The 24,031-nt window shown below is 50.6% G+C and overlaps 11 protein-coding genes across 11 annotated transcripts; 6 read left to right on the top strand and 5 right to left on the bottom strand.

Annotated features, from left to right (window-relative positions):
• Window positions 1-593: 593 nt before the first annotated feature.
• N7443_005134 (RTA1 domain-containing protein) lies at window positions 594-1,628 on the top strand (the record flags this gene model as incomplete). The annotated part of the gene is made up of 3 exons (XM_056885190.1): window positions 594-774; window positions 839-1,383; window positions 1,443-1,628. 3 exons carry the CDS (start codon window positions 594-596, stop codon window positions 1,626-1,628), a joined length of 912 nt encoding a protein of 303 aa, XP_056743468.1.
• A 1,096-nt stretch (window positions 1,629-2,724) lies between these two features.
• Window positions 2,725-4,028, top strand: N7443_005133 (Mn(2+) transporter ATX2; the record flags this gene model as incomplete). The annotated part of the gene is made up of 3 exons (XM_056885189.1): window positions 2,725-2,774; window positions 2,837-3,793; window positions 3,848-4,028. 3 exons carry the CDS (start codon window positions 2,725-2,727, stop codon window positions 4,026-4,028), a joined length of 1,188 nt encoding a protein of 395 aa, XP_056743467.1.
• Window positions 4,029-5,275: 1,247 nt separating this feature from the next.
• N7443_005132 (F-box/WD repeat-containing protein) lies at window positions 5,276-7,452 on the top strand (the record flags this gene model as incomplete). The annotated part of the gene is made up of 4 exons (XM_056885188.1): window positions 5,276-5,734; window positions 5,802-6,436; window positions 6,492-7,203; window positions 7,258-7,452. 4 exons carry the CDS (start codon window positions 5,276-5,278, stop codon window positions 7,450-7,452), a joined length of 2,001 nt encoding a protein of 666 aa, XP_056743466.1.
• Window positions 7,453-8,130: 678 nt separating this feature from the next.
• On the top strand, window positions 8,131-9,856 carry N7443_005131 (putative C6 transcription factor; the record flags this gene model as incomplete). The annotated part of the gene is made up of 3 exons (XM_056885187.1): window positions 8,131-8,190; window positions 8,296-9,021; window positions 9,077-9,856. 3 exons carry the CDS (start codon window positions 8,131-8,133, stop codon window positions 9,854-9,856), a joined length of 1,566 nt encoding a protein of 521 aa, XP_056743465.1.
• Window positions 9,857-10,353: 497 nt separating this feature from the next.
• On the top strand, window positions 10,354-11,507 carry N7443_005130 (putative mitochondrial phosphate transporter Pic2; the record flags this gene model as incomplete). The annotated part of the gene is made up of 5 exons (XM_056885186.1): window positions 10,354-10,444; window positions 10,510-10,515; window positions 10,570-11,220; window positions 11,278-11,401; window positions 11,456-11,507. The coding sequence occupies 5 exons, from the start codon at window positions 10,354-10,356 to the stop codon at window positions 11,505-11,507; spliced, it is 924 nt and encodes a 307-aa protein (XP_056743464.1).
• A 380-nt stretch (window positions 11,508-11,887) lies between these two features.
• N7443_005129 (uncharacterized protein) lies at window positions 11,888-12,659 on the top strand (the record flags this gene model as incomplete). The annotated part of the gene is made up of 2 exons (XM_056885185.1): window positions 11,888-12,256; window positions 12,324-12,659. 2 exons carry the CDS (start codon window positions 11,888-11,890, stop codon window positions 12,657-12,659), a joined length of 705 nt encoding a protein of 234 aa, XP_056743463.1.
• A 1,133-nt stretch (window positions 12,660-13,792) lies between these two features.
• On the bottom strand, window positions 13,793-15,406 carry N7443_005128 (YagE family protein; the record flags this gene model as incomplete). Its single annotated transcript, XM_056885184.1, has 2 exons — window positions 13,793-13,869; window positions 13,921-15,406. 2 exons carry the CDS (start codon window positions 15,404-15,406, stop codon window positions 13,793-13,795), a joined length of 1,563 nt encoding a protein of 520 aa, XP_056743462.1.
• Window positions 15,407-15,747: 341 nt separating this feature from the next.
• Window positions 15,748-16,830, bottom strand: N7443_005127 (uncharacterized protein; the record flags this gene model as incomplete). The annotated part of the gene is made up of 2 exons (XM_056885183.1): window positions 15,748-16,246; window positions 16,301-16,830. The coding sequence occupies 2 exons, from the start codon at window positions 16,828-16,830 to the stop codon at window positions 15,748-15,750; spliced, it is 1,029 nt and encodes a 342-aa protein (XP_056743461.1).
• Window positions 16,831-17,397: 567 nt separating this feature from the next.
• N7443_005126 (uncharacterized protein) lies at window positions 17,398-18,500 on the bottom strand (the record flags this gene model as incomplete). Its single annotated transcript, XM_056885182.1, has 2 exons — window positions 17,398-17,725; window positions 17,872-18,500. 2 exons carry the CDS (start codon window positions 18,498-18,500, stop codon window positions 17,398-17,400), a joined length of 957 nt encoding a protein of 318 aa, XP_056743460.1.
• Window positions 18,501-19,869: 1,369 nt separating this feature from the next.
• N7443_005125 (CTD kinase subunit gamma) lies at window positions 19,870-20,653 on the bottom strand (the record flags this gene model as incomplete). Its single annotated transcript, XM_056885181.1, has 2 exons — window positions 19,870-20,445; window positions 20,495-20,653. The coding sequence occupies 2 exons, from the start codon at window positions 20,651-20,653 to the stop codon at window positions 19,870-19,872; spliced, it is 735 nt and encodes a 244-aa protein (XP_056743459.1).
• A 380-nt stretch (window positions 20,654-21,033) lies between these two features.
• N7443_005124 (chloride channel protein) lies at window positions 21,034-23,944 on the bottom strand (the record flags this gene model as incomplete). The annotated part of the gene is made up of 6 exons (XM_056885180.1): window positions 21,034-22,503; window positions 22,553-22,611; window positions 22,693-22,807; window positions 22,862-23,169; window positions 23,225-23,754; window positions 23,814-23,944. 6 exons carry the CDS (start codon window positions 23,942-23,944, stop codon window positions 21,034-21,036), a joined length of 2,613 nt encoding a protein of 870 aa, XP_056743458.1.
• Window positions 23,945-24,031: the final 87 nt, after the last annotated feature.

Genomic DNA, 24,031 nt, shown 5'->3' with positions numbered 1-24,031 from the left:
GCAGCGTATTCAATTCGCTTGCTTTAAGAGGTCAAACGGGGTAAAAGTATCGTGCTCCGCGGCGTCGGTAACAAGTAGACGGTCGGGATTCGAGGCTCAGTGCCGATCCGTGTCAGCGTCCGCAAGTCGATCACCGTCTCATATGGTTGGCTGCACTCCGCCCACTTCGGTTTCGTGGCTCCGCATTTCCTAATGGGGTAGCCAATTCGTATGTTTCAGAGAAGATTATAGGCCGGTCAATAAGCTCAAGTCTCATTTACTGTAGAATAACCTCTCGATATCCGTGGCTAGCATATTGAAAGCACCCCGAGCATCCGTTTGAACGGGTGCCTAGAAAAATGAACCTTGGAATGGATCTATGACAAGTTGAAGGCTTGGCGGATTTCGTGATCGATAACGAACTCCTTTCCTCTTGAAGGAGGGCTTGGCTTTTTAACGCTGGGGTAAAATAATAACTCCGCCGCCCGAGCACGGTAACTCCGTGGACCGATCGCCGGTCATCTGTACTATATAGTCAGGGCCCAACCTAAACAGGGGTCCACGGGTCTCTTGGTCTGGGTGACACTTCGAATCTGTGTCCTTGCACATTGAAGATGACACTGGAGATGAGAGCCAATACAGGTGGAGATGATGTCTCCTACTATCGTTACAATCCATCTCTAGCAGTGGCCATTGTCGCCGCTGTTCTTTATGGGATCGCTTTCATTTTGACTTTCATCCAATGGTTTCGATTCAAATCCTGGGTTTGGGTGGTTATGGTTACTGCCTCCGCAAGTATGTATAAAACCTTGGAACAGCCGTGCAATATATTTTTCATTGATACTAATACCCTCTCTAGTGGAGGCAGTTGGCTACATCGCCCGATGCGTTTCTACTCAGAATGTGACCGACAAGTCCATCTACGCCCTACAATTCTCTCTCATCATTCTGGCTCCAGTCCTTATGGCAGCATGCTGCTATATTATTTTCAGCCGCATTCTATTCTTAATAGTTCCCCGCGAGGAACGTACCTTCAAACTCTGCTGGGTACCTCCACGATTCATCACCCCGATCTTTGTCGGCTTCGACGTTATTGCACTGCTTCTCCAACTAGGTGGAGCAGTGATCATCACGTCTGTCAGCCCCGACGATAACAATGCGGCAGATAAGCTCAACCGAGGCAAACACATTGCCCAAGCAGGTGTCATTATTCAACTGGCTGCGTTTGGTCTCTTCTCCATCGCTGCTGTTCGTTTCAACTTTACCTCTAAGCGATTCTCAAAGACCATTCATGACCGCTATGAAAGCTTTGGAGAGAAAGAGTATGTAATTGATGGTGTCTTGAAGAACAAGCACTGGCCAGCCTTGCTGCGAGCTGTGAATATCACCACTATCTTGATCCTGGTGAGCGAGCTTCTATCTGATCTATCACCGCTTGACCAACAACACTAACCGATGGATAGGTTCGTTCAATCTATCGTCTTGTCGAGTTCACTGAGGGTAGAACAGGATACATCAATAATCACGAGTGGGCCATGTATGTATTCGACACATTGGCGATCTACCCTTGTGTTGCCCTTTTCATCTACTGGCACCCAGGAAAGTATTTGCCGTACCTGGGATTCCGCTTGCCTAAGCACGTTCGCTAGTATGTCATAGATATTTTGGGATCATCAATTTAAAGAAGCGATACCATTTCTATAATTTGAAGATTATTTCCACGGTTTTTCTGATGTGTCAGCTGGACATGGACGATTATCATTCATGCACACTCGTTCAAAATCATCACTCTCAACTAAATCTATATTTCTGTCAGTCTTTATTCACTTTTACCTTTACATCAGCAGGATATGAGCCTTGGAAATATTCTACTGTCCAAGAAAGATAGTCGTCCGCAATTTTACCTGGTAGCATAAAGCATCGAACCATCTTTTTGTGAATACGCTCTGGCTTGAGACCATAGCCCACATAAGGAACCAGAGGAAGTTCCCATACTCGTCAAAGAAGAAACGCTAGTATAATTCATCTTCAGAGTATGCTTTCTGTATCTCAGGCAGATGCTGTTGTATTCCCATCTGTGCTGGCATTCTATATTAGGCCTACTTTTGCAAATTATCTGGTGGATCATAATGTGGGGAGGATGTTGGATTTATTTGATTTGGACACGGCTGAGTCTGAGGTGGGGAGGGCGTGGAAAGGAGTAGAAATTGGCCGATATGGATTATCATATAACATAATCTTATCATAGCTAGCTAGAGCCATTTTTGTTGAATCTCAAAAAATGCAATACGGAGTATGTGGCTTCACAGAGAATGCCAAGTATCAACGCCAGGCCGGTAATAGTTTCGTTCTGCAAGTCCAGATCGCCTGTCTTGTGGAGCACTGAACCTAGTGAATGTAGGACAACCGATTTTCAGAACTACCCGAGACCCTTTTAAGGCCGAAATGGTGAATTCTTGACAATATACCAGCATGCGTCAATATGGGTGGATGACCAGGTGTTTTGATCCTAAATTAGCGGGCGGTACCTGAGGCCGCGTGGGTCCCCCGAACCTCGACGGGAGTTGCGCCATCTTCGCCTCCTTCCCTGAGCCCAACCCTTCTTCCTTCATCCCTCATCCCTGACATTTGCACTCCTCCGGGGGACTTCGCTCCGAATTTCCCTTAATATCTCTAGGTTCGCACCATGATTGGCACCCTGTAGAGCCCGGCACACGTGCGAATCTCTTGTGACAAGAGGCTACCATGGAGGGACTCTTCACTCTGCTCGCCTTGTGCATTGTGATGGCCATTACGTGAGATGCTGCCCTGTAGTGGGATGCAAGATTATCAAAAGCTAACGTTGTGTACTCTGCAGGTCCTTTGTTGTTGGCTCATTTCCGCTCGTTTTTACACTGTCCCCCTCCCAGCTCCGGTTAATATCCTCGATTGGCATGGGAGTGCTGGTGGGCACATCTTTAATTGTCATTATACCAGAGGGCGTCGAAACCCTGTACAGCGCGAATGCTGTCGCCAAGAAAAGTCTCAATACCCGCACGTCGGCCGTGGCCTGGCAGCCTCAAGGGCTTGCGGGAGCCACGCCGGTACTGAACGATGGCAGCGATGCCTTGATACCCCCATCTGATATTTCTGTTCCTTTTCTTTCCCTCGATGGTGAAATTACACAACCTATTGTAGCCCGATCGGACGAAACACCATTGCTATATGCCCGAAATGAGGAATCTTCGAGTGACAAGTCGAGCGAGGAAGAGGAAGAGGAGAGCTCGCCGCATGCATGGATCGGCATTGCCTTGGTCAGCGGGTTTATTTTGATGTACCTCATCGACAAAGTCCCAGAGTTCGCCTCGCCAACCAAGAATGAGCGAGTGCCATATCACATCTCCCTTGATAATCTTGGATCGGGCCTTAGGCGGGGTTCTTCTCCCACCCGCGATGGAGGAATTCTGGACCCAGGACACTCCAGCTCTCGACGTGGTCACAGCTTTGCGACCACTACGGGCCTGGTGATTCATGCCGCGGCGGATGGTATCGCACTGGGAGCTTCCAGTTCAGACGCCGGGCTGAGTTTCATCATTTTCCTGGCTATTATGGTGCACAAGGCACCAGCCTCTTTCGGTCTTACATCGATTCTACTCAAGCAGGGCCTGTCGAGTCGGACCGCGAGAGCGCATTTGTTGGTTTTCAGTCTGGCGGCCCCTGTTGGCGCGCTGGCTACTTTCCTTTTTGCTCAGATGATGGGATCTTCCAGTGCTGCCGAGGCTGATTCTCAATGGCGCACTGGAATGCTTTTGCTTTTCTCAGGCGGTACTTTCTTGTGAGTGATGCCATCTCTGTTTGGTGGTGAAAGACTGGCTAATGAACTACGCAGATACGTAGCGATGCACACGATGCAAGAGAATGGCCCTGGCTCGTCGCGGGCACTACCCTTCAACGGGTATGGGGATTCCCGAGACTCTCAAAGCGGATCTGACAAGTCGATGAGAGACTTGATCGCCTCTGTTCTTGGCATGGTTCTGCCTCTATTCTTGCAGATCGGACATGCCCACTGAGCTTAAACTTGATGTGTTGTTTCTTCTTGGCTCCCTTCATTATCCTCGCCCGGAGTGGGCAATTCTGCCATTGCAATCTTCATCATTTCACTGCAAGGGAATGGATATCGGGAGCATATACCCTTTGGAATTTGTTGTAAGCTATACGTTGACGGGGTTGGCTATTACGTGTTGGACTGGATGGATAGGAGAAAAAATAAATGTATCATTAGATTTCAATAATTTCAACTTTGTCCTAGACGGAGTTGGTCATCATTGCATGTTCAGGTCAGGTTCTCACGATCACGTCGACGTAGCGTGACCGGGCAGTATATAATGAGGGCAATCCGCTCGATCACTCACAGGCGGATCCTCGCTCATATTTCAATCATCCCAGGGTGGTCATGCACATGGGTGATGAAAGTTGTCGTCAGTCTCGTCAGTCTGCATCATCGTCGCCCGACGGGTCGTTCCATGGTCGACGCTCGCGTGCCGACTGCCTATCCAGGGATTCGGGCCAACTATACAACCTATACTGATAGGATATACTGATATACGTCGTATCTATCGGAGGTCAAATCAGTGCCGAGTGAGTGACTCGAACCGGCATTGATATACCGAGACATTGCCTTGCGAAGTTGCCTCGCAGAATTGCCTATAACCTATACCCGGTGACCCCGATTGCCTCTTGCCGTTGCCATTGCCGTTGCCGTTGCCGTTGTAGTTACCGTCGCACCTGTCTGCCTTGTTGCCTCTCGGGTGGCCATCGGGCAGAGAAGGCAGGGAGTCGAAGTGGAGACGAAATGAGGCATCGATTGATTCCAGAGTGGAGAACGGGGGGAGCTTGGCGGCTTTGTCAGAGTCAGCCCAGTCACGACATCGACTCCGCCTGGTCCTTCTCCCTTTCCATTGATCTTTTTTTGGCTTCTTGACTGGGGTAAAAGCAATAAGAGAAAAAAAAAAGTTCACAGTCGCAAGTCGCAAATCGCAACTCTCATTCAGCATATCATCCAACAAAGTTCGGTCCTTTCTCTCCCTTTCCCGCGGTCATCCTTCGCCAGCCCCCGATCCGATACTACGATAATACCGCACGTCTTCCGCACACCGCACACCGCACACCACACACCGCACACTGCACAGCACCCTCCTATCCTCGATCCTCTATGTCTATCGGCAACACTCGGTGACCTCGGGATCTCGCATACCCTCACGCCACCGGTAAACGCGTCTATACACCCCGATAAACGTGGGACGGGTTCCTGGTCAGGATGGAATCCGACCCAGTATTCAGTGACCTAGCGGACGGGCCGATGAGTTCGCAAACAATGTCGGACCATCTAGATTCGCACTCTCAAGCCTCAAATCGCGACTCTATCTCCAGTTTTACCAGTACCCCCGCCCGATCTCTTAGCGCCAGCAAGAAGAATGTCACCCCGATACCCGCCAACCTGCTTCCCTCAGCTCCCGCCTCACCACCTACGCCCGCGCCTAGTCCGACACCGCACCAGCGACCACCGAACTGGGTGTCGTCGGATGAAGAGGAAAACACCTTCTTGCTGAATCTCCGCATCCACTTCAGCACCCTGTCCAACGCCCGCAAACAAAAACTCCTCGAGGGCATCTTGGATGTATGCGACAGCCAACAACTCAGTTTCGTCTCAAGTTATGTTGGCCCTCGGTTGAGAAAGGATCCTTTCCAAGTTTTTCCAAATGAACTTTGTTTAAGAGTAAGTCATACGATTCGACTGTAATAATGTGGGGATGCGGACAGACCGCTGACGACCTTCTCAACAGGTTCTCTCTTTCATCGACGATCCAAAGACACTCGCACGAGCCTCGCAGGTCTCAATACGCTGGCGCGAACTCCTGAACGACGACATCACCTGGAAGAACCTCTGCGAGAAACACGCATATTCCATGCGCCGGATCTCGGAGGATGATATCGAACCGTTCACCGCTAGATCTAGGGAATCGAAATCCGAGAACAGCTCATCTACCAACCTGCAACGGCGTTTGACCGTGTCTAACGAGCAGTCGGTCGAAACCGCCCCTGAACTTCCCCGCACTTTGTCGGGAGAGTGGCTCCCGCCCACCAGCTTCCCCCCTCGTAGACTCCGAGCCCGACCTGTTTCCTACCGATCACACTTCAAGCAGAAATACATGGTTGAGTCGGCTTGGAATAAAGGGGGCAGATGCACTCAGCGCCATATCACTCCCGATCAGGGGGTGGTCACGAGTTTGCATCTGACCTCGAAATACATCGTGGTGGCCTTGGATAATGCCAAGATCCATGTCTACGACACAAACGGTGATAACCAGAAAACGCTCCAAGGACACGTGATGGGTGTATGGGCCATGGTTCCTTGGGACGATATCTTGGTTAGCGGAGGATGCGACCGCGAAGTGAGGGTATGGAATATGGCTACTGGGTAAGTCTACATTTTTATTGGGTTTCGTCCGAGGCAACAACCTGACATCATTTAGGGCCGGAATTCACTTGCTTCGTGGTCACACATCAACCGTCCGATGCTTGAAAATGTCTGATCGGAATACTGCCATCTCTGGATCTAGAGACACCACACTTCGCATCTGGGACCTGTCAACGGGGACGTGTCGTAACGTCTTGGTTGGGCATCAGGCTAGTGTCCGGTGTTTGGCCATCCATGGTGATCTGGTTGTGTCAGGCAGTTATGACACGACTGCTCGGATATGGAGTATCTCTCAAGGCCGCTGTCTCCGTACACTCTCGGGCCACTTCAGTCAGATCTACGCTATTGCATTTGACGGCCGACGCATTGCCACGGGTAGCTTAGATACTAGCGTCCGAATCTGGGATCCACACTCTGGGCAGTGTCATGCCATTCTCCAAGGTCATACCTCACTGGTTGGTCAACTGCAGATGCGTGGCGATACTCTTGTAACGGGAGGCTCCGATGGCTCTGTGCGTGTATGGTCTCTGACGAAGATGGCGCCTATCCACCGACTGGCGGCCCATGACAATAGTGTCACTAGTCTCCAGTTCGATAACACTCGGATTGTCAGCGGTGGCAGTGATGGTCGCGTGAAAGTGTGGAATCTACAGACTGGCCAGCTGCTACGAGAACTTTCGAGCCCAGCGGACGCCGTCTGGAGAGTCGCCTTTGAAGAAGAAAAGGCTGTCATCATGGCGAGCCGGTCTGGCCGCACAGTAATGGAAGTATGTTCAAACCTATTTGTTCCTTTCTGTTTCCAACTGCTAATTATGATTCAGGTCTGGTCATTCGCTCCACCTCCAGAAGACTATGACGACGTCGTCATCGAAAGTACCTCCAGTACGCCTGGCTTCGGTTCGACGGACGAAAGTGACTTGTCCATTGAACCTCGCCAACGCACTCGCTTCTCCGACCCCCCGCCGACCATCTCGGGCAGTGATGCGGACCAGCCAATGCCGGATGCCGACTCCTGAGCCACGAATCTTTTTCACATATAGCCTGCGATCTAACGACTACGGATATCCTATTTTTGTCTTCCAGCGTCGAGGGCTTGGAACCCTTTCCAGCATTTGTTTTATTGTTCCAGAATGAGCTACTGGCGATTCTTTCAGTCACATGCATTCTTTCTAGAGCACCAAGCGGTTGCATAGTTGGTGTTGCCCTTTCATTTTTTCCGGAGAACCTGTCATCATCGTGGAGTTCCAGTCGGGGAGGAGATTTTGATTATTATTGTTGTTGTTCTATCAGCTTCGGGCTGGATCATTTCGGAGTAATTTGATGGGCCCAGATGATACCTTTTCTAGCGAGAATCGACAATGCAATATAGCGCCTTATAAAATTTCCTGCAGTTTGAGGAAGCTGACTAAGCTCCTTTCACGTAACCGTCCTGGGCATCGTGTCTTACTTTTGTAACTCTGTAACTCAGGGGTGTTTCTTTCGATCTACTCCTTGGACGAAGACTACGATGCGCATGTACTCCACTCGGGCTAGGCAGCCGAGTTGATCTATGCACCAGAAAGTCTCCGTCTGTGGAACCCCCCCCCCGGATCGAGAAGAGCGGAGTCTTCCCTTACCCCCCAGAACCTCGTCGGAATTTCATCGGAACCCTGGAGTGTCTTGTCAAACACAGTCTAGCAGGGTGGGGTTGAACAATGGTGTATGGGGGCAAGCCGAGCACCGGATGTTACTTGTGTCGCAAGCGGAAGATCAAGGTAAGCCCGTCGACGTAACCTCTTGATAGTGGGGGTTCGTGCTGTTTACATGCTCTCGCAGCGAATATGGATCTAGCATATGATCAATGCTAATACGATCTCCAGTGTGATGAAGCTCGTCCTGGTTGTCGAAACTGTGACATCTACGGCCGCCCATGTCCGGGCTACCGGCCCGACGCGGTCTTTCGCAACGAGACCAGAAAAGTCGAGCGACTAGCAAAGAAAGACATAAGTTCTTCCATCTCCGAATCTAACTCATCTTCTTCTTCATCTTCTTCTCAAGCTCTCACGGTCGTCGACCGCCAGCATCAGCCTAGCTCCACTCTCAGCTTGCATCGCATTGCAGATGCCACATGGGAGAATCGTGCACTATGTTACTTCTTCGACCAATACACCATCGCTGACAACAAGGATGAGGGCTTAAGCGGCCATCTCGAGTATCTCCCTCCTCTTTATGCGCGTGCCGCCGAGGTCGAAAGCACCGCGAAAGGCTCTCCCGCTGCGTGTCTGCGATCAGCAGTCGATGCTACGGCACTTATGACTCTTGCAAATTCTTCAAATTCCCCGCCTCTTATGATAAAAGCACGCTATAAGTATGGAAAAGCACTACGTGGATTACGGGAAGCACTGGCATCGCCTGATTCCGCCGTCAAGGATGAGACGTTTGCCTCCGTGATGCTTCTTTCGCTGTATGAAGATATCAGTGGCGAGAGAAATGGGCTTTTCAGCTCACACACGGCTGGCTTTGAATTTCTCATGAAGTTGCGAGGCGAGGGACAGCTGGATCACCGGCGCGGTCGTGACATGTTCAACTTTGCCTATGCACATACCGTATGTTCGATCTTCCCTTGTTTGCTTTTAAACGTGATACTGATGGTTTCTACAGTATGTCGAAATTCTCGCATTAGGAGATAAGCCACGACATGATATCGACTGGGTCATGGGATTGCTAGACCGTAACGACCCCATCGAAGGGTTGATGCTCGCAGCATCAAGAATCAGCCAACTCTTCGTGTCAATGCAAAAAGCACCCAATCCTCCCGAACTGGCCACAGTAGAGCAATGGATTGAGACCGGTCGCCGATCTGACGATGAGCTCTCGCAGTGGCCCTTACAACTTCCCGACCGCTGGCTTCCACTAATCGTCTACTCTACAGCAGGCGAGCCCCTGATGGTGTACAAGTGCATCGCAAACGCCATCATCTGGAACTACTACCGTGCAGCCCGCGTCATGCTCCAACAACTCCTCTTTAGCATAAACCGAACCTACCTCTCCATCATAAAGAAATCGGGAAAGCCTGACGATCCATCCCAGGCGGGATCCGCTCTCGACGAAACTGTCCTGCGCGCAGTCGTCCGAGAAATGACCACAGACGTTTGCAACAGCATTCCATTCTCATTATCAGACGTTGACGAACTGGGCCGTCCCACCAGTTCGCTCGACGGCAAACCCATTCGCGCCGCGCAGGCCTTCGGTCTAATTTGGCCGTTATGGTATATCCTATCCTGGGGTCTGCCAACCGAAGCACAGTTCAACCAGATCCGCGAGGTGTTATGGCGTATTGGGTCCACGCTCGGCATCAAACTGGCGTTGATACTGGCACGTGAGGCTGAGCGCATGCGTAGCGAACCTTCGGCACCTGCCGTCGGCTTCTCGGGCTGCTAGGAGTATATTACTGGCATGGGGTCTCTTGTGTTTATTGTTATGGTCTAGACCCGGCGTCAAATGTGAAGTAGGTGGAGTATGTAGATAACTGGTTTTTATGTATACACATCTCGGTGGAGCCGGCACCCGCCGGATATAGTGACGTCACTGTCTGTGCCGAGTGATCCTTCCAATGTTCAGCTCATCCCACGGTCTCGTTAGTTGAAATGTAGAGTAAAAGGTCAAAGAATTACGGTCGGGCATGAAAGAGCCGAGACTCTAAATCTGGTTTGGATTGGGTAGCTAGGAACCCAAGGAACATATTACTCTGTTGAGTCTATCAATGGATCGACGATCGTGGAGTTGCCTGATAAGCCCCATGCCGACCTTGCCGTTCCCGTCACTTGTGCCCCGTTCATAGCTCGAAAAATAGCTGTGCATTGCGGTGACGACATTCTACCTGGCTTTTTATTCACTTCATCCTCATCTTTCTCCTGTAATCTCCCCTCTTCGCGATCATGGCTACACAAGAACGCAAGCTTCCCTTGGGGAAGATCGAGCCCAACACCCTTAAGTACTTCTATAGCTGCGGACTGGGCGGTATCATCGGTAAGACCCCCTCACTTGCACAATTGACCCATGAAAGGTGCTAACATTCTCTTCTTCCCCTCCAGCGTGTGGTATGCAACATTGACCGATAATCTCGCCTAACACCCCCAATTGACAGCTCCTAGGACCTACTCACACCGCTGTCACACCGCTCGACCTGGTCAAGTGCCGCCGACAAGTCGATCCCAAGATCTACACCTCCAACGTCTCCGCATGGCGCTCCATCTTCGCCAAAGAAGGCCTCCGCGGCGTCTTCTTCGGCTGGTCGCCCACCTTTCTGGGATACTCGTTCCAGGGTGCCGGCAAGTACGGTCTGTATGAGTACTTCAAGTATTTGTACGGCGACCAGATGTTCCCTGATAGCAACCGCACCCTCGTCTTCCTAGGGGCCAGTGCCTCGGCCGAATTCTTCGCTGATATGGCTCTGTGCCCGTTGGAGGCTATCAAGGTCCGCATGCAGACCACTCTCCCGCCATACGCGAATAACCTCCGCGAGGGCTGGAGTCGCATTGTCGCGAAGGAGGGTCTTGGTGGCCTGTACAAGGGATTGTACCCTCTGTGGGCGCGCCAGATTCCCTACACTATGACCAAGTTCGCGACTTTTGAGGAGACAGTGAAGCTCATCTATAAGACCATGGGTAAGCCCAAGGAAGAGTATGGCCAGTTGACCCAGACTGGTGTCAGTTTCTTGGGTGGTTATATCGCTGGTATCTTCTGCGCTATTGTCAGTCATCCCGCCGATGTCATGGTTAGCAAGTTGAATGCCGATCGGAAGGGTAAGTGATATCACGGGACAAGAGCGTTGACCAAAGCTAATCAATGAGTTGAAATAGCTGGTGAGGGTGCCATGACGGCCGTCTCCAGAATTTATGGCAACATTGGCTTCTCCGGGCTTTGGAACGGCCTTCCTACCCGTATCGTGATGCTGGGTACCTTGACCGGCTTCCAGTGGTTGATGTAAGTTGGACCCGGCAAGTGAATTTGAGCTTTGCTAATTAAAAAACCCATCAGCTATGACTCGTTCAAGGTCTTCCTCGGCCTTCCGACAACCGGTGGACATTAGATAGAAAGAAACCTGGTTGCCCTGATGAATGAATATTGATTGAACCTTCACCGCCTGTGATATCGCGGCAGAAACAAATCGCGTAGAAGCGTGGGACACCTCTCCTTGCAACCCAGCTTAGGCACTTAAATACCTTCATTGCGTGTGCACACCCTATATACCCTCGGCATTAATATTCCGATATATTCTGTGTCTCTCACTGCTGCCTATTACGACCCCTTCACATCTACCACCCCAATCCCAACCCCAACCCACCCGAATTCACACACCTCCACTGTCTCCTCCGGTCAAAGAAAGACAAGCTCAACCGCGCCATTCTATGCTCAAACCAAACCCAGCCACCTAATTCATCTCCAAATATATCTGCTCCAATCGCCACAATGGAAGCCCGCCCCCAAACCACCTCCGCAAACCCACCCAGCGTGGAAATCGCCTACAAGCGCAAATGCATCGCGCTGAAGAAGCGCCTCGCCGAAGTCGAAGCCGAGAACGAGATCATGCGCACCCGTAATCGCCGCGGCTGGCAATACATCCAGAAAATGCGCCTCGAATCCTGCATGCTCCTCGAGCGCCTCGCCAAGGTCACCGGCATGGCCGACGAAGCTCAAGCCGGCTCTGCAGACCCGGAACTCCGCGCACGAGCCGCAGCCATGATGTCCAATGCATCTCTGAATGGCCTCGGCGCACAGGGCAACGGCACATATCTGGAGGATGATACCGAGGGGAGCTCGGATGAGCAACCTCCCACTGTAAGCTCCCCCGTCATCGCGTCAGCTCTGATACCGAGCCCCCATAAGACATCCTAACGCCAAATAGCCCGAAGAACGTCCCCTCCGCGTCAAGCGCTCTCGGAAGTCAAACATCAACGCCGAAGGCGGCGAAGATGAATCCGCCGCCCAAGAAGCCCCCGAGCAGGGCGACCGTGAATCCGCCTCTCTTCCCCGTCTCGCACCTGCTCCCAGCCAACAGGACCTGACATCCTCGTTCCGCGTGCAAACCGGGCCCAATGGATCTCCGCACGAGGAACATACTCCTAGCCAAGATAACCGGGATGGACCCCCGGAGCAGAGTCAGGAGGCGGTTGAGGGGATCGAGGGGACGACGCCTATGGATATGGATACTAAGGAGCCCAAGGTTGAGGGGTCAGGTTGATGCTGGATTTGACGGGTTGCTTGTTGCTTTAATTTTAATGGGGGTTTGCTTATTATACAGCGCTGGATACGGTATTTTTCTTTTTCTTAGTTTCTGGTTCAAGGCCTGTCTGCGGGCTGTTAGGCTCGATTGTGTCAATGGGTGGCTCTGTTAGATAGACTTACTCAATGGGACATATTCGGACTTAATCTTCAGGGCTGCTTTGTTTTTCGTAGTTCTATCTTGTAGGAATTGCGTGTGAGACCAGACCCAGGTGTACTCAAATTACTTCATTCGGGACATTGTCGGTGGAACAGTATCCAGATGGACACATACACATTCAAAGATGACTACCACAGACAAGAAGGGGAGATGGCTTGGCCTACGGAGGCAGTCTTCGTACTTTCATTTTGGAATCATCAGTGTCGAAGGGGTTCTTTTGTCAAATAATAGTTCACCACTTACCTCGAAGGAGGGCATGAAGCATCCAACTTGGTCGTGTGCTTGAAACACTCTATCGAACTGTCAGGAAAGCACGATGCCAAGATAGCGTGTGTGGTGTGATTAGCTGGCACTTCGTATTCAGCCAGCCATAATAGATCCACCTCATCTCAGATGATGTGTTGATGTATCAAGCAAGTACTGGGCATTTACGATTAGGGTGGTGGAGCTAAAGTTTCCCATTTTAGAGCAACATGAGGATTGATGTGCATTCAAAGATGTATTGACAAGAATGATCTGTACAGTGCAAGCCGACCGCCGTAACCCCGTTTCCTAATTCAAAGTCAAATCCATAGACTCCGATCCCAGAAGACAGCAGATTATTGTATTGATAGATCTCGCTTTCATTTACAGCGAATCGAGTGGGATGTGATACGCCGTGGACAGTAAGCTGTGGTGATAAGATGATAGGCTAAGCCGGGTTTGGAGTAATTGTGAGGGAAAGTGTTGTGGTAGGCCATCGTGGATACTCGAGACAGGGATGCAGGGATGATGGCCGGGGTCTGGTGCTCGTCTCACGGTGGCATTTAGTTCGTGCAGGGCTGTGATGAACTCTAAAATCATGCAACGCACCATCGAGGCCAGCGTGGGAGAGATGTCTGTGCTTTCTTTTCAAGTTCGTCGTTCGATAGCGTTGGGCTTTGTTGCCATGCCTAGTCGACACCGGCATAGAGATCAACGACAATATTGATGGCGGCGACAAGAATTTCCGCTGCGATCAGGACAATGACTAGGATTATGTTAGCTATTAGGTTCCTGCAGGCACATCTGTGTTACTTACCGATCCATTCGAGATATTCTCCGTGACGGTGTGTCAATTGGTCCTTCAAAACGGCAAGAAGATCGGCAATAACGTCCAATCGCTCAGTGAGCAGACCGACTCGCTGATCCATCTCCAAGTAGCTTCGCACGGCCTGGTACACAGGCTCCAGCTGTGGCTCTGCCCAGAACAGTTCCGGACTATCGAGAACAGAGCCCTGCAGATGGATATTGATGCGCAAAATGAACAGCTCTCCAATCTGCATGTTGATCTGTCGTCTCGTGAGGTTGACGCTACCCGTTTGTGCAATCTGCGCAGGCAATGGCGCGGTGTCGGAAATGGTTTCAGACACGAGGTCCTCGAAAAGGGAGGTCTTGACTGATTGAGCCAGGGCATGAGAGATGGCAAGTTTGATCATGTGGTTACGAGGGTCACGGAGCGAGATGAAGTCGTTGTAGATGCGAGCCTGGTATTCGCGCGCATAGTAAAAATTGAAATTCTCGATTTGCGTGTCATCCGGACTCAATATCGAAGAAGCAAACTTCGATATATCAGACAAGAAGCGCGATTCCTGGGCAGGCGTCATGCCCCATATGACGACGGTTCCGTAATCGAATAGGAAGACTTCAGGAGTATGAATGGTGGTATCGATATCGAAGTGTTCATCTGATTTTGTTTGGGCTACTGCGTGCTCTGGTGTAGCATCAGCGGCATGACCGGCCTCGTCTCGGAAGTCGATCAGATCCTCCCTGCGGGTTTTTGTGTTGTCTTCAACCTCCACAGCACTGTCGGAGTATCTCCGCTCACTTTGTCGTCGTTCCGTGGGACCATTTCCTACAGGGTTCGGGAATAGCCTAGTGCCTTTCTGCTTCTCTTCGTACTGGTAGTCAAACGGAGAGTAGACACATTCATCGTACAGCTTGGGATTCGCACCGCGAGTCTTGGATCGGGATTTGAGGAACTTGATCACACCTTCAAGTCGGTATGAATCGGATGTGCAATAAGCCGTCACTCGAGGGATGCGATCACGGTCGGCTTTACCCAGTCTTGCAGCATGGCTTCGTGCCGCAGGCTCCTTGATACGAGTGATTTGCGAATAGACATCTCGAGGGAACTCTCCGTCACTTTCTTCCTCTTCCGCCGTGACAGGATCAGGCAGCAGCTTCAATTTCTGCGCCTTTTTGGTTGTTCGCTGCGGACCAATCTTAGGAGCGGTGGGCGATGCATTCGGCGGTGCATTGTAGGGAGCGCCATGGCTGTTTCGACGGCGGAGCTTGCTATTCAATGCAGAAAGCATAGGCTGCCCTTGACGAGGATGGGCCCCTTGGGCATTGATATTCTGGACGGGAGGAGAGCCGGTCTGCAATGGACGAAAGGTGGGATCGGTAGCCGTGGTTCCACCATAGGTGCTAATTGTAGCCAACGGGTTGAACGTCACCGAGCGAGAGGCGCGACCGGACTGCGGTGACGAGTTGGGTAATAAAGGAGAGTCTTCGGTCGAAGCCATGACGAACAGGCGACTGACTCCACGGGGAGTTTAGTAGAATTGGGAAGCGTTGAAGCTGGGAAAAGTCGGAGCTTCCAAGGCCGGAGCTTCGCACGTGCTTCTCCACTTTAGTAATCGAGTTGTGACGCCGTCATTTGCATATAAGTTAATCTACTCTGGGATTCTACTCTTGTTTACTCTACAACGATAGACTCAATTAATCAATTCATTTTTGTTCGTCGATCGGACATATGATGCTGGAGGTATATGTACAGTAGCGTAATGCAGGGACATTGGCCTAGGAATGAAAAGAACAAAGAAACAGAAAATAAGGTCGTGGCCGAATTATTAACCTGTCCAATTTAACGGCGCGTGAATCCGGACGGACCGCCCGCTGTCCTTTGCATACCATTAACCTTTGCGGTGCTTCGCTCTCTCTGGAGCCAATTCTGCTTCACATTCCGACCGGCCTTGGAGGCCTTGGGAGCCAATGCGGGCTTGGAGCTCTTCTTCGTAGATGGCGCGTCAAGCACGCGAATGGTGACATCTCCAACCTGAACATCCTTTGGAGCCTTCTCAGACTTCTCCAAAAATCTCAATTTGGTCGGCTTCTTGGGCGCCATTGAGTCCTCGGCCGGCGGTGTGAGAGGGCGAAGGACAGGCTCAGCGTTCAGGATGTCATCGGGAAGCAAGGCCGGCAGGGCGGCGCGTCGGGCGTCCTGTGTGATCGAGCCTTGGAGAGTAGCCGTGCTTTCGGAGAGAAGATCGTCGCTCGAGACAATCTCCTTGGGCTTAGACTTCGCTTGCAGCTTTCGGCGCTCGTCGAGTTTCCTCCGTTTTTCCCTCTTCAGTTGTTCCTCTCTGCGCGAATATGTTAGAAAAATTGACTAGAGGTTGACCAGAGGTAATACATACTGTTGCTTCAGCTTCTCCTGTTTCTTCGCCTGGTCCTTGATCTTGAGGAGCTGTGCAGAGTTATCGATCATCTCAGGCGCATCATCGTCGCTGTCTGAATCCTCGTCGTCGTCCTGGGCTGTCGCGCGAATTTCTTCGGACTGTGTGACCTCGGGCATGGCAGGCTCCTCGCTATCGAATCGGAAGTGTGCCTTTGGCGCAGCAACCGATGACTTCTGCTTCTTGTGACCCTTCAACTCCTCTGAATCGTCGTCGCTGCTTGCATCTGCGGCTTCCAGGCTGTCTCTCTTCCTCCGCTTGCTCTGCTTGTCGTCAGGCTTCTCTGTGGCAGTGGACTGTGTCTTGCGTTTCCCGGCTTTCGCGACGCCATTGGCCTTGGGCTTCTCTACTTCAGGGGCAACAACGCCTCGTCTGGTGGCGGAGACCATGTTGGAATCGGTAGCGATATCGCTAGCAGGATCTGCAGATGTGTTTTGAGACTCCTCTCGCGTGAATAGACCCTTAGCAGCAGTGACCAAGTGAGAGAACATAGAGATCAGAAAATAAATTCGAGATTCGAGGTCCAGTGCAGAAAAGTTGTTGCAACCAAGCTGGCGGGTGATGCGCCGCCAAAAAAAATCGCTCGGCCTTAGGATTTCCCGATTGCGGGCAAGTCTTGGCACCCGCTACGATCTATGAGATCTACAAATACATCCCATTTGATAACCAAAGGGAACCAGATAGATCGACATTTGAAAGCAGAACGGTGTTAGGTAAGTTATTTTTAGAATTACTTTAATAATTCATAAAACAAAATTTCGCAAACATATATTTGATGATCGCAAGCACTATATTGCAAGGGCCCATGAGGCTGGATATATAGATTTGATAAAATGGAATGTTCCAACAAAACCTAGACGACTCCATTTGAGCCATTTTGAATGCCTAGGACTTCCAATAAGCCCGCTACTTAACACCTCAGTTGACTAGATCTCACTTCACAGATAAAGTACTTATATGTCTAAAAACATAAAGAGTGGAACGATCTAAATGAAACGGCCTTTCTTGGTCAACCACTTCTCAACATAGTTGAAGCAAGTAACAGCGGTGTCTCCAAACTATCCAGGGTAAGACTCGTAAGCAGTGCTAGTATTGATGGTGTCCTGGGCCCCCTCAACAAAGGCAATAGCGGTGTCATTACTGCCAGCATTGAGGTGCAGCTTCTCGGCGTTCAAGTAATCGTAGTGTCCAGTCATACTCATGGTAAGAAGAGGAACAGTGACGCCCTTAATGGAAGCGAGGGGAGCCATATTGCTGGAAGCATAGTCGATGCCATCAATCCCGTCGGCTCCGAGGATGTAGTCATCGCCGACCCGAATTGCAAATATCGAGAGGTAGCGCTTGATAGTGGTCTTGAGAGCACCTCCCTCCCACTGGTCGGCAATGCTTTTAAAATTGGCAGGGACACGTATGGATGGAATGAGTTGGGTAGTGGTTCTATTCTTGTGCAACAAAGGCCATGCTTGCGTAGTGTGAGCCAGATAGCGAGTGTCCTGGGCAAAGAAAAGGTTGTCGAAACCAATGTAAGAGACGCCGGGATGGTAAATGGCTCGTCGTCATTGTTAGTGCTGTTTCCTGCTTCGATAGCCACAAGACGCTCCCCAGCGTATTTTATGATGCGGTTGTTGCGGGCCACAGCTCCAGCCTGGAAGGCCTTCTTGAACTCGGCAGTGTAGTTAGACCGAGTGATGTTGTTAAAGCCGTTATTGGGGTTGAACACGTTGAGCGACTGGTTGATCTTGGACGCGTTACTCCCGTCCATGAACGCAGGATTCAGACTTAAGAATGTCATGGTCGAAATACCGTAGTTGGCCGCCAGGAGCATCAAGCCATCTGCAGGCTCGAGATCGTCCATTGCACTTGAGCAGTGGTAGATCTTCTCCGAGCCCTGGCAGGCTGAAGCACCATCTTCTGCAATATCCTGGTACGCAGCCATCATGGTGCCCCCACCACTGTGGCCAAGCATGACGACCTTGTCGATATCGGTCAGGTTACGCAGATATGTCATGCCCCGGTTGACGTTGGTCATCATGTCCTCGAAGTTGAGATCCGACATGTATCCGCTCTTGCTGGCATCGTTGTTTGCGCAGAATACGGTGAAACCTCGCCCTTGAAGGGTTTGGCAGGAAACAAAGGAAGTGTAATCCTGCTCTGCGTGCATCACGTAGACGGCGATTCGTGACTTCGGGCCAGCGACAGAAGGTCGGTAAAAACCACCAAGGACGCCATCATCGTCAAGGTCGACAAGAATCGGCCTTTACAAAGAAGAGCTCAAAGCAAATCCCTTTTGGCTGAAGCCCGCAAAAGAGAGGAGCGTAGCAAGAGCTGCACTTCTCGGGACGATCATTTTGATGCTGCTTAACCAAGGCACTAGGGTGACAGACAAGAATAAGAATGACGCTGATTTCAATTCTTCAAAGCTCGGAGCTGCACTGGATTTATATACCTACCGATGGCCACATTGCAATGAAGATGGGTTGTGCTTGGACTGTCTTCAGTCTATTAGACCTTGGCAGAAGAGAAGACGCGTGTTACTAATATCTAGCCCTGAAACGGGGTCAATGTCAGATCAAGTGGAGTAGCCGCATAATGTTTAGGCTCGCCTCGGATCTAGATAAACCGCGCATAACGTAGTAGTTTGAATGCCAAACTTCCAGGTCATTATGTCGGTATATTGGAGAATCTCAACTGTTGCAGATATATGCAGACTCTTTTCGCGTCCCAAAAAATTGTCTAATATTTTTTGGAGAATTGAGAATCACCAGAATGAGGACGATTGAGGTAGGAATCAGAGTACCCGCTAGCTTCCTCAAGGTTTTCTGCAGATAACATTTCCCCATCACTGGACCTGCGTTTCGCTCGACTGACCTTCAAGAAGTAATTACCACCGACCGAAGTGCGGTCATCGGACTTCTCTCACAGCTACCGAAGGACCCATTGATCGACATCCTTGTGGAGTCTAGTACTATTCAAGATTAGTCGCAATTCCTGGATAACGAGTGGAGGCTTGCACAAGGCCACTCACTGTGTTTAAAGTATAGACCCGAATGCTTGACCTCGCTCGGGAAATATCTTAACCCCTCACTGCGGGCATGTACAGACGACACTTTCCTGAAACCTCGAGATTCATGTAAGGCTCCTAGCAATACATCTCATATCCACAAGCCGTCTAGTGGAAATTAGCCCCGGCCGTTGAAAACACTCTTGCCTTGGATCAGGACTTTTTCCAAGGCTATCGATCTCGGATCTATTGTTACAGCCGATCCGCTCGGAAAGCCATTGTACGAACTCAAGGCTCACTCTGTAGATGGAGATATAACACTTCTGAACCTGGTACTTTTTTTCCCTTTAGCTCATCCCAGGTACTTGATAGAAAAAAAAAGGGTATCTCAACGAGGACCCACGCCTAAACGCCTTTCTAATGTTAAACCCCATGCTGTTGCTGCTAAAACACCAGAGCAGGCCAAATATAACACCGAAGATCCGGATGCAATCAGAAAAGCAATGCAAAAACAGGACAGCTGTACAAATCAAGATCTCCGTCGTACGGCCTTGAGCATACGCCTGCGCTCAGCAGCCTCCTCTTTGGCGTTGATGAAGTCATCTTCGCCGATGTCGCTCATATCATCCCACATCTTTGAGAATTCCTCAGTGTCATCCCCGCTAACAGCCCACATACTCTCTCGTAGGCGTTTGTTGCGCTCGCGGTCTTCCTCGATTCTCTGCTCGATTTGTCTCTTATCCACGCGCATACCCTGAGTCTTGGGGTTGCGGGGCGTTCCCGTCTTCGACTTCGCGCTGCCTTCCGGTGCCTCTTCTTGCTCAAAGTCCAGGTGTGCAGAGTGTGGCTCTCGGTCTTTGAGAGCTGCGTTGATCTCTTCCACAGCTTCAGCCGAGAGAATCTCTTTGCCCTGCAGACTGCTCAGAACGCGTCGGACGTGTTTGACGTTTGCGGCTCCTGTGCCATCGGGCGGCACCACTGCGTCAACGACTCGAAGGATGTCTCGTTGAATCATGCGGACGTAGGGGAGGTGGTCTTCTTTCGTAGCCATTTCGCAAAAGTGCTCGATGAAGGACATAATATTCGCACGGTTATTCATGTTGTTCTACACTAAATCAGTATGAGGGGTAATCTTTCGACTGAGATCTGCTTACTCTCTCGAGCTGCTCCAGAATGCAGGAATGGAGATCCTCATCGAGGTCGCGGTATTTGAGAGCATAGTGGGCGGCTTTCTGTGAGGATGTGACTGACGCGCTGAGGTGCTGCAGCTGCGTCGTAAACCGCATGCGCACTTCGAACGGATCGACCATCATATTGTCATCTGGTGTCGAGGAAGAACATGATTCTGACGGATCACTGAATGAGCTTGCCATTGATGCGGCCGAGCCGGGCGGTGAGCGGGGCAAAATGTCGCGTGGAGGGGAGTCCAGACGAACAAACGAGCGAAAATGGAGGATGAATCTTGAGATTGAAAATGGTGCAAAGGAACAGAATGTCGCGCGGAAAAGTGGCCAAAAGGTATCCAAAGTTTACAAAGTTGGTTGGGCATTTCACGTGCGATAAAATGAGAGATCAATATATTCGTAGGTGAATCTCCGCAGCGAGATGCTGGCTCTAACAGGTATCCATTTTCCTCCAATAAACACCACGCAAAAGATGCCACATTAAGTGTACAAAGGCTACAAAGAAAAGATCACAGGGATTCTCGCCTCAGAGTGCTGCTGAGACTGCTTCGTTCATCGCTGTGAAGGAGACCGACCTCTTCAGCCACATGATGAGCCTCATAATCATGGTCTCGGAGAGCCTCTTGTCGACGGAACTCGACGCCATTCAGAATTGACCAAACATCCTTCTTGGTCAGTAGTCCCTGCAAAATGCCCTTGTTGGCGAACAATACATAGCGTAATCCAAGCCGCTGGAACATGCGCAGCACGATCAAGAACGTAATGTTGCTGTTGAGTGTGATGGGGGTTTGATCCATCCATGGACGGAGGTCCAGGGTCTCCACAGGGTCTGCAAAAGGCTGATGGGAAAAGAAGACTTGAGTCTCACTGGTGAGGTTGCGCTGTGTCGGTGAGGTTGAATACTTCAAAGCAAATGAAAGTTCGTTGCGTGTGATGTAGCCCAGGAGAACGGGGGTCGAAATCTCTGAGATGACGGGGAAGCCACGGTATGTAGTGGTATTAAGAAGTGCACGCAGGGAGCCAATGGTATGTCCAGTTGCTGTGATGACAGAAACATCATCCACAGTGGTCATGACCCGATGAGCAGAGACGTCTGGGGGAATGGTATCGTCTCGGTGATCAAGGAATGGATATTCATTTAGTTGAATCCATGACTCGTAGATACCACGCTTCCCAAAGATATCACCGCACCACTTTGATAGCATCACGGCGATCATGATCGGGATGACATAGGTTAAGGCACCCGTCAACTCGAACATGATGACAACAATCGAAAGAGTCATCCGAGTTGCGCCTCCTAGCGCAGATGCTGCACCGATGATTGCATATAGCCCTGGGGTCACACATGGAATGTCGGGCTCACATTTGCTGAAAATGATAGCCTTCGGATAGGCTTCCTGCCACATCCGAACGAGTATTCCCAAAGCTCGGCCGTACAGAGCGCCAATGGCGATTGAAGGAAGGATGATACCGGCGGGAATATCAAGACCGAAGGTTAATGCAGAAAGGAAAAAGGCTAGCACAGCAGCCAGCAGCAAAATAGCGACTACGCCAAATGACTTGGCTCCGGTGGCGCAGAGACCGAATCGATCGTATGTCTCACTGCTGCACTCCGCGAACAGAGATTGAACAAGCTCCGAATTTTGAGCCCTCATGAAATGATTGGGGAAGTTGATCAAAGCCGTCAGAAGAGCCACGATAGCTACTTCAATCACGGGTCTTGACCAAGACCGAGATCGTCGCCATTTGGCAATTCGTAAGTTCATCCGGATAAGGAACGCGCCGAAAAGACCTCCTACAATACCGAGAATAATGAATGGAATGACCTCAAAGCGATGCCACCCACGAGTATAGGTGACTTGGTATAAAACAATGTTTCCCGTGCGAAATGGGTTCAGAGCTTGTAACGTGACTGCGGCAACCATGGCGCAAACAAAGCTTTGCCACATGGTCTTATCTGGAAAATAATACGATAGTTGCTGGGTTTGGTCAGTATCAACTTCAAGAAATCTTGAGGTTGCCACGTACCTCCAGACTAAAAAGCACTCCTCCAATGGGAGCACCGAAAGCTACTGAGATACCTGCGGCTGCCGCCGCAGAGAGAACCTCGCGCTTTCGAGCTGGAAATCGTTACTTTGAGAGCAATTTGTGAGACGTCTGATACATACCTTCATTTCCATTCAGACTATCGAAAGGCTTCATCATGATATTGGCACAACAACATGCAACATGCACGAGTGGACCTTCTTTGCCCAGCCACAGTCCGGATGCAACCGCGAGACACTAGTAAGAAGTTAGCAGATTCAAGTTTCGCAATATATGACATATTCGACTCACCAGTCCAAGGGACTTGATAGTAAGCGTCCAGGGACCCATGAAATGCCGGATGACAGTTCCTCCGAGAACTGTCTTGATTTCGGGAATTCCGCTATGTCTCGCATAGATGGCAAATTTTCGTACCAAAAGGCAAGCGCATACGGCAAATAGCACCTGATATGAGTTAGGGATTTTCGTTGACCTCTCCAAGCCTTGGGCTCTCACCGAAAAGGAAACGTAGAAGATGTATTCAATGGTATATTGTCCTCCTTTGGAGGATGAGCTCAGGGCACTTCCCCACGGTGTCCAATCTAGGCATTTCGAGTAATCTACCAAACCCATTGGGTCAGCGTATGGGCAGGACATCTCACAGAAAGAACTTACCATCTACTCCCCAGCAGCAAAAGCTGCGGTTGAGATAAAACTTTCCGCCTCCGCTGCCATTTTTGCAGTAACCAGTTTTCAAATCTCCCAACCAGTCTGTCGCGATGTCGATAGTCGCGGCAATGATGCCGACTGCGATACCCGTCGCAACCAAAACAAACCAGATATTGCTTGCCTCGATCAGCCGACGGAAATATCCCGCAATGCCCTGCCCGCTCGAGTAGAGTAATCGCTTTCGTTGCCGCTCTTTTGTGTACTCGTAGATCCAGTCGATAGCCGTGAAATCATCGTAGCCTACTCGACGCCCTGGCCCCTCGACATACCAGTCTAGAGGGGTGCCATCTTTGGAAGCGTCCGGGTTGCCGTTCCATCCAATGGCTCCGTAAGGGTCTAGAGGCGATGCATCTCCATTCTGAGCACCCTGAGATCTTGTAAATCCGTGACCTGTTTCCGAACCACCGGCGGGATTTGGGAACAGACTCGACAGACTGAAGCGGGACTGTCGCCTTTGTTTCCGTTTAAATGTGATTCTGTACCAATCACTGTATCAGAATTTTTATAGCAATTTCCAAATACTCACAGCACTTACGGTTCATGAATGCCCTCCGCGTTCCGACCTGCCTCGTGCGGCCGAGGGTCAAATCGATCATGTTCCGGCTGATCTGGCGTCGCGGCACTGGGGTCGCGATCGCCACCCAAGCCCTGACCAGTCATTGTCATTATGAGCCACTGATGGCCTTCATTAGCATCTCTAGACAAAAGATAGAGGTGCCTTTGACGTTTCAAGCCGCGGAGCTGCGCAAGCTG

Source organism: Penicillium atrosanguineum, assembly GCF_028827265.1.
Source record: "Penicillium atrosanguineum strain IBT 20685 chromosome Unknown utg000003l_segment0_segment0, whole genome shotgun sequence".
NCBI classification, from domain to species: domain Eukaryota; kingdom Fungi; phylum Ascomycota; class Eurotiomycetes; order Eurotiales; family Aspergillaceae; genus Penicillium; species Penicillium atrosanguineum.
The sequence above is the reverse complement of the archived record's forward strand: the minus strand, read 5'-3'. Positions and strand labels throughout refer to the sequence as shown.